The 18908-nt window shown below is 39.7% G+C and overlaps 1 protein-coding gene across 1 annotated transcript; it reads left to right on the top strand.

The window, feature by feature from the left end:
• The first annotated feature begins 542 nt into the window (after window positions 1–542).
• On the top strand, window positions 543–18664 carry LOC129448514 (uncharacterized). Its single transcript, XM_073872701.1, has 4 exons — window positions 543–944; window positions 16364–16445; window positions 16560–17765; window positions 17875–18664. The coding sequence occupies exons 2-4, from the start codon at window positions 16406–16408 to the stop codon at window positions 18312–18314; spliced, it is 1686 nt and encodes a 561-aa protein (XP_073728802.1). The 5' UTR covers window positions 543–944; window positions 16364–16405; the 3' UTR covers window positions 18315–18664.
• Window positions 18665–18908: the final 244 nt, after the last annotated feature.

The raw sequence follows: 18908 nt of genomic DNA, 5'->3' as shown, positions 1-18908 counted from the left end.
AGAGTCACATTTGTCTGCGTCTCTGTTCATTCAACTATGGGCTGGACCAAGGGTCAAACAGAAATTGCGCGTCGCGTTAATCTACGTTAATAAAATTAGTGGCGTTAAAATGAATTTGCGTTAACGCGTTATTAACGCGTTAATTTTGACAGCCCTAGCAAATATATATGTCACCTGAATCTAAGGTCTTCGAGGTCTCTTCGTGTTATCCCCATCCCAGGGTCGCTCAATGTAGCGGCAATTGTGACTTACAAGCAGCGCACCCCGACGAATGGCGACTCCTCCCCCAGTCGGTCCAGCTGATTTGAAGATGTTTCGGCAAAGCTCAGATCAATCGGTTTGCCTCTCCAGAGACGTCCCTTTGTTGCCTGTTTAAATTCAGTAACCGAGGGAACACTCTGTAAACTCAACTCAAATGCACTGGTTCTTGTACGGCGTAAGATAACTTATTTTGCGGCACTTTGACATCTGGCGCAGTATCATCATCACTCCTGACTACTCAAACTTCCGTCAATGTAACAGTCTTTAACTAGGAAAAACATGGAAGTGTTTGGTGGCTTCTAAATTCTTCCCTGTTTGGATCCCAAGGAATGAATGGGGCTAGGCTAAATGCTAACACATTCACAATGTGCTGTACAAAGATTAAGTGCACGCATTGAAAATGGGTATGTATTAATCTGTCTAAGTTGAGGTAAGAAAATAGTAAAATATTGAAAAACTGTGGTGTTTTCCTTAAAAAAAATCTCTCTGCCTGATAAAACATTTATTTAAACTTCGTGCACCCATGACCTTATACAAGTTTTATACAAATCTTGTTCTTCTTATGCAAAAAATAAAACATTTTGAAAGTCAAATCATTCTATACTGAGATAAGAAATCCAGCACAGAGTTGATTTTATTACTGAGGAGAAGAAGAGATTTGAGAAGAAGAGCAGAGACATTGGGTAAGATACTTTGCTAACGTTATAATATTGTACAGTACAACTGAACTGTATAGAAAAGCACCTTTTTTATTTCATTTATAATAGAACAGTAATAAATATTCACAGTTAAAATGCTAAATGAGTCATTTTAACATATTAACTAAGTAAGATCATGTTAAAGAAATTATAGTGAAATTAATTTTTAAAATCAAACTGGCTATCTCAGAAGTAGATTTTTCACAGGCAGGGTCTCATACATCATCATAAACATGATGTAACATACTATTTTACTATTTATAATTACATATATTATAAAATGGTTGCTTCCAGTCCTTGATTATGATTGGTCAACACAGCTTTTTAAACAAAGAAAAACAGAGAAAAAGAAAAATGTTGTTTCCCAGTAAATCATAAATAATAGCTATAACCACCGCGCATCATATGCACAATATGTGCAAATAATTGGAATAGATGAAAAACAAAGGAGATTAAATGAGATAATGATATATATATATACATTTCTAGTGAAAAAACTGTACATTTACTTCGCTACATTCGGCGGCGTTACTGCGCTGCTGTCAAATAATTAATGAATATAGTTGTATAATGCAATGCATGCTGTGTACACCAAAGTAAACTGACATCTCAGTGTACAGGAATTTAAGCTTCAACCTGAAACAACAAGTAACTTAGCTGTAAGTGTCCAACCCAGTATCACGAAATTGCGTGACTATTTCACGCATGGACCAGCGTGACAATGTCACGCTTTGCCGCGTTTGAGCGTGTGCATGTCACGCTTTCTGTTTGTGTCGCTGTCACGTATTGGTTACTCAACTTTTTTGTCCTGATTTCTTACCATTGTCGCTTCGGTTTAGGGTTAGATTTACATAAAATTACACCCATACCTAAACAAAATCTAAACCCAACGTCAGGTGACAATTGGTTAAAGTTTAGAAAATATAAAAGAATAAGTATTGTATCTTTTTATTTTATAAACCAATACTTAAAGTGACAAATACTTAAAGTGACATATAACACAAGCACCAAATCTAACCCTAAAACGAAGCGACAATGGTTTGAAAATAGGACAAAAAAGTTGAGTAACCAATACGTGACAGCGACACAAACAGAAAGCGTGACATGCACACGCTCAAACGCGGCAAAGCGTGACATTGTCACGCTGGTCCATGCGTGAAATAGTCACGCAATGTCGTGATATAGGGTTGAAGTGTCACAGTAATGTTTATTTGAACACTATTAATGGTCATTTGACACACTGTCCGAGTGTTTTTGTCATATGCATTCTTGTGCAAGCCATTACAAATCCTGTAAACCTTACAAACAACACACATTCACACCGGAACATTTCCATATCATTTTCCCACAAAACTAAACAAACTAAACAGCATAATGTAACGCCGTCTTGAATGTATACACAAATCCGGACCACTCACTTACGTGTAGAAAATACATTCAAATAAAAACGGGATTGTATTTTATTTAAATCCTTCCTAAAGAATGTTTACACTTTTATTTTTTATAAGAATAAAGTATGTTTTAAAAAACAAAAATTACATATATTATAATAAATATAGAGTTGATTTGAACAAACAGATAAGTTCCATATGAAATTATAAAAATGATCATTTTTATCAAGCTCCTGTTTATGATCAGTAGTTAATTGCACATGAATAGCAATGAAAATAACCTATTCATATAAAAACATGATAACAAACAGAAACACCTGAAAATATCCCAGCATTTCCTAAAGCGTGTTGACCTTACAAACCCTGTGACATTTGTTTATCAAATTTTGACCAAATCTCACCCAGTGTTTATTTTTTATTTTAGCTTTTCCATTTGGTTTTAACTTTGGTCTTGGAGCTAATATAAACATGCTTTTACATACACTTTGAAAATGCTGTGTTATTCTCAACCCAACATTATGTGAAAAGGGACAAGGGACATGTTTATACTGACCCAATAATGGGTTAAAACAGCAGCACATAGGTTAAATTACAATCCAATGATTTGGGTTTGTCCCTTTTTGACCCAATGTGGGGTTAAAACAACATTGGGTCAAAAAGTATACATTTATATAGGGCTTATTCGCAAACACCGGAAGTAGCTAACCGCGGCCATATTGTTGACATGACATTTGTCCTGCCTCTAGCTGCACATAGATTTGAGTTGAGGGGATGAGTAGCCAAATGGCTTCATCGGTATCAAAAGAAGATAAGCTAGATTGATGTCACAGGGTGACTTAGGGCAGAACCAAAAAATAGAGAGGAGAGGTTCCGCCCGGACTAAATTTTTAAATCCACCGGTTTACTTCCTGGTTCTCCATAGAGACAAATTAAGCCAAATTTGCTACAGGTGCGCAAATGAAACAGTGATTACTGACTGGGCAGTCCCTATGATTACTGCAGACTTAAAACACGGGCTGATGAAGCAGAAAGAAGGTCGATTTTCGGGCGAGTGAACTTCCGCCTAGGGCAACACAGCAAACACCCGCCTCCGAAGAGTTCGCAGGCCCCGCTGATCCGGCGACCGCTAGAAAACAGGCGGAAAGAGCGCGGGGCTGGTCCGGGCGAAAGGACGGCGCGGTCATGTGAAGGAAGTTCAGGAGCTGTGCTTGTTGTTGGTGTTGTGTTGAAGTGCTGCGTTGTGCTCGTCCGGTACGCTGCTGGTGGCTGTCTAGCTCAACAATGGAAAACGTTGTAAACCGAGACACAACAAAAGGAGAAGAAACGGAGTTTATGTGAGTACATACCTGCAGGTAAATTGTGGAAATACCGGAAGTGGCGGTGTAACCCTGTTGGGGGAAGAGACGCCCCGTTTGTGTGGCTGGAGTCGACTGTTTGTGTGAACTAGAACGGAGGACAGTGGGACAAAAAGTTTGCAGCATTCGTGAGTAACAATATTCTGTTGTAGACGCTTTGTATACTAACCTGTCTCTATAGCGGATACCTCCAGGAGAAGGAGGGCGGCCCTACCCCTAAGATAGCGTGGTGGGCGAGCCGAAGGAACATTTGGCTGAAGCTAGTCACAGCGACGAAACCATCAACTAGGCCGCATTATTCATCACCAATCGGACCTGGGCGAAGTGGAAGAAGACGGGCGTCCTTTGTGTACATTGACTGTGGTGGGTGAGTGCTGTGGAAACTTTCACTTTGACGTGGTGCTGTGTATTGCTGTGTATTGCTGTGTGTCTCGTCAGACAAACCCCCGCCTTCGCACACTTCGTCGAGGGAGGACGAAGAGGCTGCCGGTCCTAGTGAAACCAGTAAATTATATGTTGTGGACACGCTTCAGGCCTAACGTAACGGTGTGGTGTCCCGGAACGATCTCCTGTCTAGATATTTGGGTGGTTTTGAAGAACGGCGGTGAAGAGCTGGAGAATTGGTGGATGTGTGAGTACGACAGTGTTGGGCAAGTTACTTCCAAAGTGTAATACATTATATATTACAAATTACTGTCATTTGAAAGTAATTAGTTACATTACAATATTACTGTCTCTGAACTGTAATGAGTTACACTACTTTTGCATTACTTTTGAGTTACTTTCATCAAAAGAACAGAAGTATGACTAGGCATTATAAAATGTTAAAAAGTAGTTTGTTGCTGCTTATAAATCTAGAAGTTATGTGTTGGCCTTCGAGCTTTGAATAGGCAAAGTGAAGATTTATGGCAAAATACAGTAACAATCACTGTCAGAATCAAAAACATAGACAAATGATCTGGTAAAAGTCTGGTAAATTATGGTACACATACCAAACACAATAGAGCCCACTATAATGCAACCTATACATTAATAACATAGCAAGACTCTTTTCATTTCTATTCTTAAGTGATCACTCTTAATTCAGATTCACAGCACAAACCTGGCATGCACTGGATTGACACAACTTATCAAAAAGTGCTATTGGAGGATCAGGCCTCAAGGAATACAGCTCATTTCAGTACAATATAAGGATAACATGTAGGCTAACATATAATTGCTTAATAAAACACAGACAAACAGAGGAACACTGCTTTTGCCAAACAATGAATATAGGCTCCCATACAAAGGCTGGTATTCTTTAAACAGTGATGTTTAAATGTACTAAATTATATTTAGATAACCATGTTTAAGTCTTCACTAATGTTATGTTGTAGTTTAGGTTGCTGTTTGTTATAAAACTGTAGATAGCATAGGAATAGCCTAGCACTGTAATCATAGCAAAGCTTACCTTGTCCTTGCTGGTGTGATATGGATTTTACTGGCAACATTCGTAAAAGTCTCTTTACTTCTGAGGTTCAAGCAGCACAGGAGACCGAAAGAAACTTTCTGTTGCTTTTACTTAGTGCTCTTATTCGCAAAATTATGCGCGTGCGGCGCTACCGGACCTGATTGCGACCACTTTAGTCAATGCTTACGGCCGCGGACTTCCACATGTCTATATTTGACGCGCACCGCGTCCAAATCGCATTTCAAATACAAAGTTAAAGTAAAAATTAACATGTTGCATACAGCATGTGGAAACAGACATACGCTGCGTCTCAAACCGCCTACTTCCATACTATATAGTAGGCAAAGAGTACGAGAAATAGTGATTTTCGCCCACTATATAGTATAGAATTATGCGGTTTGGGACGCAGCCATAACTATTACACGCAGCTTTTTCATGTGTGGATGCTGGTCGCGCGCATTGGTCAAAAATAAAAAAATTAAAATAACACAGTCTAATTTTGAAATGCATTGTTGTAACGCGCTCGTTACTAAGACTGTAACAAGTAAAATATTACCAAAATTTTATTAGTAATGCATTATATTACTGCGTTACAGCAAAAACTAATATATTACTGTAATATATTATATTTTGTAATGCGTTACTCCCAACACTGGAGTACGACTAGGGGTCGCTGTTGTTGATGCTTTCATCTGTGTAATACTTACCGTTGCAGAGAGAGAGGTGTAGGAATTCCGCCTGTCCCGAGGTCTCTTCAAAAAGGGGGGCCTCTGTCCGGTGTTCGATCGCCCAACGGGTAGCGAGGAAAGGGCAGCGCTCGGCCCGGTGAGACGGTGCGACGTTTCCACCCCTCTGCAACCATCGAGCTCGTCGAGAGGGTCCGCCCCCGACGCTACATAGGAACTGCTTGCCCCATCTGACCCGTCGAGAAAAAACAATTGTCGTAAGTCCGCCACCTTGTTGTATTGAATTAAACCCCCCTTAAGTCTGTTGATTGGCAGGGACGGAGAACGCACCGTACAGTAACGGCACGCGAGGAGCACCCCGAGAGGAATCACTGTGTGTCAATCCCGTACTTACTGTACGTCGCACCCAGCAAAGAGGTGAGAGCAAACCAAGCCTAAATAACTGTGCCTCTGTGTCTCAGCTGCTGGCCTGTGGAGAAAGAGAGAGAGTGAGCAACACGAAAAGGAACTGTGTGAATCCTGTACTTACCGTACGCTGTATCCAGCAAAGAGGTGAGAGCAAACCAAGCCTAAATAACTGTGCCTCTGTGTCTCAGCTGCTGGCCTGTGGAGAAAGAGAGAGATAGTGAGCAACACGAAATGGAACTGTGTGAAGTCCCCCACAAGGAGAAAAAGGTACGCAGGAAGGACATTAACCCCAACACTCATTTTGCTTTTCATTCTGCCTCCAGGAGGAAGAGGAGGGCGCCACGGACAGTAAAGTCCAGGCAGGAGCCTGAGTCCCACAACCTCCGGTCTACAGTGCAACTGTATGTAATTTTATGCTAAAGACCTGAGCTTCACTGTCATTTTAAGTACTCGTGCACTTGAAGTTCAGATAGATTTGATTGGCTATCAATGGTTTATCCTTCATCAGGTGGGAAAAATTGCTCAGAAAATGATCCCAACGATGTCGTTCATTGTATCTGTATCGTTATAATTTTGGTGTGAGCTAGTAGTTAGCTCGTTATAATGTGAACGGCCCTTAATTCCCTAGTACAATGGTTCTCAAACTTTTCCAGCGTGCGGCCCCCTTTGTGTACGGTGCATTTCTTCGCGCCCCCCCTCCCAAAGAAAATTGATGTATTTTATAAAAGATGTCAAAAAACGGGGGCCCTCCTGGCACCATCTCGCGGCCCCCCTGGGGTCCCCAGACCCCAGTTTGAGATCCACTGCCCTAGTATCAATGCCAGACCTATTATGTTCATATAGTTATTAATACTAATTTAATAACTGTCTCAATTTATGGCAGCTTATTTGAAAGAGCACTTTCTGTCAGGAATCAGGACACAGAGAACCCAAATGCAGACACGGATAAGGACAAAATTATAATTTATTGAACAAAACTGAAAACAAAACCCACGATGGGGCAAACAAACAGGGCAAACACTAAACTATACAGAACTACACTAAACATGACATATAAACAAAACACTAAACTTAAACTAGAACACACTACACTTAACTTAAACAGGAACACACTGGAAACACTTGAATGGCAAAACCAACGTAGTAAAACAGACGAACCCGCACTGGACAACAAACACAAGGACTCTTAAATAGGGAGAAAGTAAATTACAAACACCTGGAAAATAATCACAAGTAAGGGATCGGGGGTCCGTGTACGTTTTGATAGTCCGCCTTTTCGTCCAAACCAAAAAACGAAACAACGAGAAACCACACGCCCCTCGTCTGTCGTTTCAAACAAAAAAACAAAAACCGGTAAAAAGAGAGCCGCTCCTCCGCTCCTGGCCCCTGAATCCAAAAACGAAAAACGACCAAACCAAATTCAAACAACAGTCCGATTTTGGTTTTTGGAAATTCCTTTTTTCATTTCTCCGTTTGAAGATCTACATTAAAAGAAAGACAGGTTGGTCACGTGACCCGGAAGTTATATTAAATACAGCCTATCAAAATAATAGCCAAGGTTTTAATTAGAACGGTCATAATGCAGCACTAACGTTACACCAAAGTAACGTTAGAAGAAAAAAAATCAATAAATACATAGGCCCATATAAACCTGGACCGAAAGAAACACGCCAGCAACAGCCCATTACAGTGATTTAATATCGTGCCCATCCACGCACACATCGTCACGTTTAATGAGCGCATTGTTTGGTTCAATACAGTACTAAGAACTTATTGTGTGTGCAGAGTTGTTACTGTTAGCGCTATATTATGTAATTAAATAAATATTTAACGTTGTTTCCACCATATGGACCAAACTGTTGCCCCTTTCTGCCGGCGGGTGGCAGTGTTTGAGCGACTGACTGTGTTGTGCCTTTGGTAGCTGCTTTGAATCAAGTTTGCTGATACAGATGTACTTATTGATGTTCATCTCATCCTTCTATATCATTTGCAACCTAGCCACCACCATCGTCTGCATGCCCCTCCGCTTCAACCCGACTCCAACACCATCATCTCCCTGCTGAAAAAAAACTGCATAGACCAGCATAATTCCCATGCTGGTTTAGCTGGTGGTCTCCAGCTAACATCAGAAATGTCCTAATGTAGGCCACCCAGTCAAAACAATGATCCACCAGCGCGCCACACACTGTGTGAATCCCTCCCCTCCACACACACTCCAGTGTGCACAACACACAACACTCCCATTGTGCCACGCAAGCGCAGACAATCCATACAAGTTCCAAACATCCATTCAACACATATAGCACAGACATGCCCTCAAAGACACCGCATGTGCAATCCACGGCCGCAGAACATCCACAGCCAAGCCCCAAAGTTAGAACATTTTACAAGGTCCTAAAAAGAAAGTCCAAAAACATAATTGCATTACTAAAAACAAGCTGTCCATGCCGAGTAAAGCAGCAATAATTGCAACAAAACGTTTCCAGTAACTTTTGAGCAATCCTGCTTATTGGCTTGGATGAATATTTGCCCATTGCTCTGTACAGAACAGCACCAATATTGGTGGGTTTCCTCACATGAGCTGCTTGCTTCCTCATCCTTCCCCAACATTTCAATAATTTTAAGGTCAGAACTTTTGACTTGGCATTTCCAAAACATTCACTTTATTCTTCTTTAAAGTAGGTGGGTAGATTTATTTTGTCACAATGTAACAGGTTATATAATATAAAGTATTAATTGAGTTTGTAACTTGCTTTTGCTATATCAGACAATATAAAATAATATATAAGCAATTATAAAAAACACAAATAAATTATAATCCGTGGAGGAGTGCTAAGATTAACTAGCGTTTACCAGTCCGATTCCTTGGGGGGGGGGGGAGCTGCTCTACAGTCGGGCAGCAGAAACTTCTATTGTTTCCAGAAGGCAGCAGGGTGAACAGGTTGTGGCTGGGCGGGTACTGTCCTTTAGTATCCTTTGGGGTCTGCGTAAAATTAACCATGGTTTTACTAGAAGTAAAACAGTAGTGAAAAAGTAGTAAAAAAACAGTTAAATCATAGTTAGTGTAGTAAACTCATGGTTTTGATTATAGTAATCAATACACCAAAAAAATAAACATATGGTTGATTTTTGTAAGGCACCGCACCCCACAACATCACTGATGCTCGGGAGATGGGTACCAATGATCTTCTGAGCAGTTTTAATTTCCCTGAGTAGAGTAGGAGGGGTGAGAATATGGGGGGGGGGGGGTTGTATAGACAATAATGTGAAATTGAAAACGGGGGTGTATCATCACCAACCTTTTCTGCATGGTTTGCTGTCTTCTCTGGTCCTGTAGACCAGTGGTTCTCAATGTTATTCCTGGATCCCACTGCTCTGCACATTTTGTATGTCTCCCTTATTTAACACACATGATTCAAATCATAAACTCATTAGCAGAGATCTCCATGAAATGTATATAGAAGCAATTATACTAAACAGAATTATAAGCCTTAGGCACGGTAAATGTTCTGCAACCATATATTGCACATGCAATGTCTTTGAAAGAATGTCTGTGCTATTACGTTGAATAAATGTTTAAGACCTTTATGGCTTATCTTCACTTGCGTGACACAATGGGAGTGTTGTATGTTATACACACTGGAATGTGTATAGAGATGAAAGATTCACACAGTATATAGCACACTGGTAAATCATTGTTTTGACTAAATGGCCTACATTAGGACATTTCTGATTTCAACATAGCCTACCAGCATGGAGATGATAGCAGTGTTAGAATCAGGTTAAAACAGAAGGGCATGTAGACGATGATGATAACTAGGTTGCAAACAAAACAAAAAATGAAATGAACATCAATAAATACATCTGCATCAGCAATCTTGATCCAAAACAGCCGCCAAAGGCACAACACAGTCAGTCGTCCAAACACTGCCACCCGCTGGCAGAAAGGGGCAACAGCCCGGTCCACACGGTGGAAACAACACCAAACACCAATTCAATTACACAATACAGCGCCAACAGCAACAACTCTGCACACACAATAAGTTCTTAGTACTGTATTAAACCAAACAATGCGCTCATTAAACGTGACGATGTGTATGTGGATGTAGGCACGATATTAAATAAACTGTTGCTAACATATTTCTTTCGGTCCGGGTTTGTAGGAGCCTATTTATTTATTGATTTTTTTCTTCTAACGTTACTCTGGTGTAACGTTAGTGCTGCATTATGACCGTTCTAATTAAAACCTTGGCTATTATTTTGATAGGCTGTATTTAATATAACTTCCGGGTCACGTGACCAACCTGTCTTTCTTTTAATGTAGATCCTCAAACGGAGAAATGAAAAAAGGAATCTCCAAAAACCAAAATCGGACTGTTGTTTGAATTTGGTTTGGTCGTTTTTCGTTTTTGGATTCAGAAACAAAAAAACGGAAGAACGGCTCTCTTTTACCGGTTTTTGTTTTTTTTTTTTGTTTGAAACAACAAACGAAAAACATGTGGTTTCTCGTTATTTCGTTTTTTGGTTTAAACGAAAAAACAAACTATCAAAACGTACACGGACCGATCGGGGAAAAAGTGACGAGACCCAGGAAATGCGTGGTCAGAATAAACCAATACTACAACCACACATTTCCCACATAGAACATATGTACTGTCAGAACCCTGCCATGCTAAACTAGATCTAAATACCAACAGGATCCGGCAGGATTCTGACACTTTCAGCCACTGCTTACAGCTATGTGATCAAATTATGGGGACAGACTTTTCTGTTAGGTGACGTTAAGTTATCTAAAAACTGAACCGTTTTCTACATGTGATAAAATGATGGGAACAGACTTTGCTGTGATGCATATATCCCTAACATTACCTGTGGTAAAATGATGGGGACAGACTTTGCTATTGGGAGTCTCTCCTTCGCTGGTTCAACTCCTCTGTCTCTTTCCTTTCATGTTTTCTGACAGTCGGTATTGCATAAAAACTAATTCTGCAGGGTTCTTATTGCTGTTGTTAGAACAGCCGTGTATTACACCACACACCATCGCGCTGTTTAAAAAAAGTACATCTATAATACCATAGATAATACTGACGCTGGCTCGCTTGTCAATTGACAGACTGACAGGTGTCATAGGTTTTGTGTCAAAAACATGGCCGCCATGAACATTGATGACGTAGATCGAATAACTCCTATAGAATTTATAGAATGCATCATATTTGTGGTCAGTGTTGGGTAAGTTACTCAAAAAAGTAATTAATTACTAGTTACTAATTACATCTTCAATCATGTAATTAGATTACTTTACAAATTAGTCTCTCCAAAAAGTATTTAATTACTTATTACAAATTACTTTCTAATTCATATTAGTACATGATACAAGGATAGGCTTGAAATGGCTCGAAAGTACATCAATTATTCTGGCCCACTTTAGGGTCCAATTCTCTCTATTAACTACAAACTAACTTTTGACTACTTTTGCCTCAATATACTCCAACTACTGCTTATTAATACTAAAGAAGTTGTTAATGTTAAGTATTGGTAGAAATGGGGAGGGTTAAGGATGTAGAATAAGGTTGTGCAGAATCATGCATTAATATGTGCTACTAAGTATTAATAAACAGCCAACATCTCATTAATATTAATACTAATAATCAACCAGTTAATAGGGAGAATTGTAATCTAAAACCATGTTAAATCCACTATTGTATTATAGTATTTAGTTACATCAGAAGTAACTGTAATTAGATTACAAGAAAAATAAGAGTAATCCCTTAATTTACTTTTTCAAGGGAAAAGTAATTAAATTACAGTAACTAACTACTTAGTAACTAGTTACACCCAACACTGTTTGTGGTGTAGTCTAGATTTTTGTAGTGAGTGATTTTCCCTCACCCTTTATGCTCACTCGTCCTCATAAGCACCAAAATACTCACAGATGCATACAGTATGCATCCACATGTAATTGAGATCATTCTAAAAAGTGTTTACATCATGTCAGTTTATTATAAGCAAGAAAAGACTTTGACAGCCAATGGCATTTACGGCTGGGTAGACTGGATTGATTTTTAGACTAACTAGGATCTAACTTGGGGCACAAACTATTGATAGATATAACATTAATTTAGTGGGGTAAATGTTTTAATTAATAAGATGAACATGAATCAACTCTCATTTGCATAGTTGTTTTATATAAAAAACTTATTTTCTTGCATTTAAAAGCAAAAACATTTTAAGCTTTTCTTATAATTCTTTCACCGCCAGCGTTTTAAAAAAATGTTGCCAGCCAGTGCCAGCGTTTTTCATGATTTTCACCAAAGTTTAATGCCTTCCAGAAAATGTTCTTCTTTAAATATATAAACATACAATATACCAAATGAAAGAACAGACCCTCTGCTTTCAAAAAAAAAAAAGTTTCATTCTATCTTCAGTGGTTAGGTTTCTGCAAAAACACCACATTTTGAGCAAAAAGCAGAGATAATTCCATTTTCATAGAGATCCCATTCAGAGCAATCTTTAAAACAGACATGGACATGCAGGTGCTTGCCATAGGGCAATACTTCCGGGTTTAAAAAGTTGCGGAAGGGCGCCACCTGGTGGTTAAATAGCGGCATTGCGGAAAGACGGATAATCTCGTCATTGGCGGGGAAGGGTTTTCTCTTAATTGATGAAATATCTCATAAATGGCGGTGAAAGAGTTAATAATTATTACAAACCATCTTGTAATAGACACCAAAAGCAAAGTAAAGAAAGATCATCATTCATTCGCGGGTCTGATATGATAATGAATTACCTCACAAGTTTGAGATCATGTCACAGATTGACTTTTTGAAGGGCGGAACCAAAAATGGTGGAAAGAAGTTCCGCCTGGACTATGATTCTCAAACATCAGTCACTTCCTCAAACTCCGGGCAACCCAAATTTGGGTTTTATTAACAGCAGGTGCGCAGATAAGCGTGGCGATTGTTGATTGGACTATACAATGAATTGGAGGCATATAAATAAGTGCAGTGAGAAACCAGGAGGTGCGGTTGACTTGAGGTGAACTTATTTCCGCCAAAGGCGGATGAAGTACCAGCCTTCTAAAGAGTCAGAAGGCCCCGTTGATCCGGCGATTGCATGGAAGCTAGCGGAAAGAGAACGGGGCTGAAGGAGACGAACGGAAGGAAGTTGATTTCCAAGAGACACCACGGGTAAGACGGAGTGTTTGGGCGCTGTAAAACAGGGCGAAGTGGATACATATGCATCTTGTGAAATTCGCTAGGCAAACTGGAGGATCGGATGCAACTGCCCAATCAGGTTTGCCGGTGAGAATTCTTTCAGGAGAAAAGTTATACTTACCAGTTTGTCTGTCGTGAAAAGGCCACGCACATCGAGGGACCGTGAGAGAACCGAAAACAGGGCGGAATGAAGACATCATTTCTTGGAACTGTGAGTAGCTGGAAAGAGAGAAAGAGAGAGAAGATCTGTATCAAGAGAACTGTGAGTATGTTGACTAGCCTTCATATTATCGTCGATACACGAAGATGGATTATTAGTATCTACTTGAGTGTGTGTAACAGCATGTAAAGTGGCCCCACCGGAGAGAGAGAGAGAGACCAATGGGTGAGCCGAAATCAAGTGAAGTGGGCGGAGGTTATTTTGCTGTGGCTACGACGTCTATTTTGGGCCATCCGCCGTGCCTGCAACCCTGACCTCCTCCAGGACGAAACCCGGCCGAGTGTAGAGTACTGACCTTAAAGCACTGGAGTGTGTGTCATGCAGTGGGTGAGTCTGTCCTTGACGTGTGTACACCTGAAGTTTGCAGTGTTGTGCCGTGTCGCTGTCGTCTGTGCTTACCCTCTAGGCCGAGGTAGCTCCTGTTGAAGGGGAACGTGTGCTCTATTGGCGGTATCCATCCATCCCATGCACACCCGCTTATAACTCTGGCCCCTGTGTTCCTGCCTGAAGAAGGCAAAGTCATGCCCACAGTAAAAGTCCAGTGTGCCCCTTTGTATACTCACCGTATGCCTAAAGAAGAGATTCAGTGTGAGCTTCTGTATACTCACCGTATGCCCAAAGGAAAGATCCAGTGTGCCCTTCTGTATACTCACCGTATGCCCAAAGGAAAGATCCAGTGTGCCCTTCTGTATACTCATCGTATGCCCAAAGGAAAGATCCAGTGTGCCCCTCTACATAATCACCTGCACGCCCGGAGCCAAGAGCCCCGTAGACCCAAATGCCCCTTCCCGGTGAGTGCCCGTGACCTCGAAAGACTGAAGATTCCTTTTTTGGTATTTAATTCTCCCCATATGTTTTTTTAAATATTTAATAAAACTTGTTAAATTTTATTGCTTTGTCTGTCTGGTCATTGGGGTGTTTTGGGACCTCCTTGGGGTGGAAACAGGAGGAGCATGACCCGCGACAGGGGCGATCCGCTTCTCGACCTGTGACAATCACATTAAAATCTTGTACGTAGATATAAAAATGAACACTTTTCAAAGACGAAGTTAAACACTGAAGCACTGAAAGAGGAACTATAGGCAACTAAAGTTAATTGGTTATTTAAAAAAACATTATGACATCAACATGGGCTTATTTTAGTGCATTTGGATCCTCACCTTCAGATGAAACTATAAACTGGACCGATGATTTAAAGGGACACTTCACTCATTTGCATAAAGCTTTGTATAGTTAGAACCCCAGTCATGTTTTTGAATGGTCATGCATCATTTTCTCAGTTGCCACTGAGACAGGAGAAATACAGATTTCAGTGTGGCACTTCCTTCTTTCAATGATGTAAGAATTATCATATTGCATTATTGAAAGAAGGAAGTCCAATATCTTTGTTGAGGGGGTGAGACTACAAACACCCCTTTTCTCTGTCAAATAGGCACCAAATTCGAAATGTATGTTACATTTCGACTACATATATGACACACTTTCAATAAAGATTGATGTTTTTACGAGTGATTGCTGTTGTTTAGTCACATGTGTGTTGTTAACTCTCGGGATGTTATGTTCCAGCTCTGCTCCACTCGTTCACTTCTCCACATGGACTGTTTGTTTACAGTGTCGTGCCCTACACACTGTGCACTCAGCATGGACTTGACGCTACGTAGTCGCAGACCGATTGGTGATGTCAAAGTACCTCGAGAGTGATTCAATGCAGAGTTTTCCATATGATTTCTTGAATCGCTCTCGTGGTACTTTGATGTAATTCGCTTGTGGGTTTTTGTAGCGCCACATGAATACACCAGTATCCTTCCGGTCCCAGTCACTTTCGCGCTGCGTTAATTCAATAGTGTCTACATTAATTTGATTTCATACCTCTATCGGATCGCGCAGTGCCACATGTAATACATCAAATATGTAAATTTATAAATGAATGTTCTGAACTTCTATTACAAAACGATGTTGTTACGTGTCATCATGCTCTTTTAAGTATGTATACGTATCATGTATGGAAAAATACTACCACTGTATAGCATGTACTTTCTCACCTTGATATGGATTTTCTCTTTATCTACAAAAAAAATCTCTTTTAAATTCTTTATCTTTCGTAATCAACAGTAGCCTATTGTGTTTTCTTTAACAAAACATTTTAGTCATTACAAAAGCAAAAAAAAAAAATAAACGAATACGTTTTGCTGCAAATTGCTGCCACATGGATTGACATTACTTTATGGTAATAAGCTATGAAGTCGGCAACCAATCCCAAGGCGGAAATGTTTGGCGGCAACCAATCGGAAGGCAGAAACCTCCGCTTGAGGGGATTCCAGAGAATGCATTCGAGCGTCAGAGCATTTTTTGACACTCTCGCTGGCGACGTAAATGTCTGGGTGAATAAATCTATATGCACGCTTAATCTTCATGCCCCCTAAAACACTTGTGCCAAATACAGGAAAATGTTATGTAAGTAGTCAAGTGGTCAAGTGCAAAGACAGCAAGTGTGGTTATTTGGACACAGCCAATGTTTCCCCCTGTGCTAAAAACCCTTTCGTACCCCATGGTACATGACAGAAGTTTTCATTTGGTGATTGTTGTGTTAATACACAACAAATACAAGTTGTTTTACAGACTAATGCTTGTGTGTCATTTGGTCAGTTTATTGTGGTTCTTTGTCTTTTCTTGACTGTAGTCTACACAGCATCCAGTTTAAGCTCAAAACTGAGATACAGTCATGTTTGCAATTCTTCTGACTGTATCAATGTTTAGTCAAGGTAAGAGAACATTTTGTGTAAGAGAACCATCTGTGGGTTTTTTGGATTGCTGTGTTTGGATTGATGGCTGTGTGATCCCATGATCAATGTTTTATCACTCTTTTTAATTTAAAGGTTTTACGATGGTGAGCTATGGAAAAAGTTTCATCACAGCATTTCCAGAGGATTTAGGTTTCTTTTATCCAAACACTTTAAGTAAACTGAGAGTCACCGCCCTCCATGATGGCACTTCTGTCAACATCTTCTACAACGGCAGCAGCACACCAACACAGATGATATCGAACATACTGAAAGGCCAAACTGTAACTGTGGTGTTTCAAAAATCTGCTGAAGTATATCAACTCGACTACTCCACACAATCTATTCGAATCACCAGTAACAAATACATTGTAGTACATTCTGTCAGTAGTACAAATTTTACTATTAGTGAAGTCTCTGCCCAGACCAATATTGTTCAACCTGATGAAAATCTCGGAATGAATTACCTGATCCCTTCACTGGACTACACAACCTTTCTCACAACGTTTGGCATATCCCAGTCAACAACATACAACTCATTCAGACTGATCATCATCAATGCTGAGGACACAGAAAACAATATCACGATAGTCAAGAACATATCAACCCAAATTCAATTAGTAAACTTCACGATCCCATCATATCAACTCATCCAGTTGCAGGCTGATGCTTTACTGAAGATGATTAAATCGAGATGTAAAATAGCTGTGCTGCTGACTCACCCGTGTCTAGATAAAACAAACTGTACATGCAGCATGATAGTCAATCAGATTCTTCCTGTTAGATTTCAGGGTCAGAACTTTGTTGTGCCCTATGTTCGAGGTATAACCCAGAGACAGTTATTTATGACATCAAACGACAAGGCAAACTTACTATCTCAAGACAATACTCCATTAACTCCTAGTTCATCAGGGTATCTGTCTCTTCCGGATCTGAACACTAGGTATGTCACTGCTTCGAGTAACGTGTCTCTCAGACTGATCATTCCAGGACTTTTCATTGAATTGATCCCAGAAAACCAGTTTGCTGCGTGCTACATGATGCCGTTCTATTCTAACTACCAGTGGGCGGTTTTGATAACTAAAACTGACAGCAGAGATCAGCTACGCATAGGTACAGGTCCGCTTATAAATCCTGACTGGTATGAGCTTCCTTACACACAATACTCTAAAGCTGAAATAGTTTTATCACGCCAATTGACCGTTATCTGGCATCCAAGCTCAAAGATTGTTGTTTATGTAATGGAAACAATTGGCAACACAGTTTTTGGAGGCCCAGCTATACCAATAAATGAAAATCCAGGTAAAAAAGCCATTTCTTTTAAATAAGTAAGCAATCATCTGTTATGCAGATGCACAAATATTTGTAAAACAAATTGTGACAATAAATATTTTTTAATTTGTGCACTCAGATCCATCTGGCTGTATGACTCCTGGAGAGTTTGTAGTTGGAGATCAACCTCTTAAATGGACTGAGTCTCTGGCTTACTGCACAACCAATCAAAGTCAATTTGCCTGTCCTACAGATGAAGACGTCCAGATAGAGTTCGCCAAGCAGGTCAACACAAAAAATGTGGAGGGTTGGATCGGTCTGCGTCGTAGTCTAATGACTACAGCCTGGTACTGGCAGACGAATACAACATCAGCATCATCATCTGTGAATTACGTTTACTGGGCCAATGGGCAACCACCGGACAACACGATCGAACTTTGTGCTTCACTGTCACTGAATCATACAGATGATTTTAAATGGAAAAGTGCTAAGTGCTGTGAGAAAAAGCTTCCTGTATGCTACAAACAACCACAAATCTTGCTTCCTTTAACTATGTCTTCTACAATTTACATTCCTTAGGATGTTGTGTATATTTATAATATAATACCTGAAATATCTCAGTGTATTTTTATGAAGTTCCTGTTCTCCTAATGGTAAAAATCATTGTAATTTCTGGTGGAAAACACAAAAAAATATATGTAGTTCAATTATTATCCATTATTGTTAAATTATTCTTACATTAATCAGGAGAAATAGATTGTAATGGATGTTCAATGACATTTCTATTAGCCTTAAAAATATACATATTAATACTAAAAGTAGTCTACGTTTTACCTCACTATTATTAAAACATTGCCTGTAGTAAAATTGCCTCACTGGGGGCTTCAGTTATATTAAGGTGTGATTCTGTAAAGCTGCTTTGAAACATACTGCAAATAAAAATGATTTAACATTGTTCTGGCATTTTCCAACATAAATAATCCTTTAAATGCTGCAGGCGACTCATCACAGCAGGCGACTCATCATCAATACAGTAATGCAAGCATTTAAAAGACAACATTTAAGATCAAATTTTTAAGCTTGTTAAGCATCAGAATAAATAAATAACTACAATAAATTATTAAATAATAAGATAATTTTATATCATAATGTAAGGGATCTTAGGTTTCGGAA

Source organism: Misgurnus anguillicaudatus, chromosome 10, assembly GCF_027580225.2.
Source record: "Misgurnus anguillicaudatus chromosome 10, ASM2758022v2, whole genome shotgun sequence".
Taxonomy (NCBI): Eukaryota; Metazoa; Chordata; class Actinopteri; order Cypriniformes; family Cobitidae; genus Misgurnus; species Misgurnus anguillicaudatus.
The sequence above is the reverse complement of the archived record's forward strand: the minus strand, read 5'-3'. Positions and strand labels throughout refer to the sequence as shown.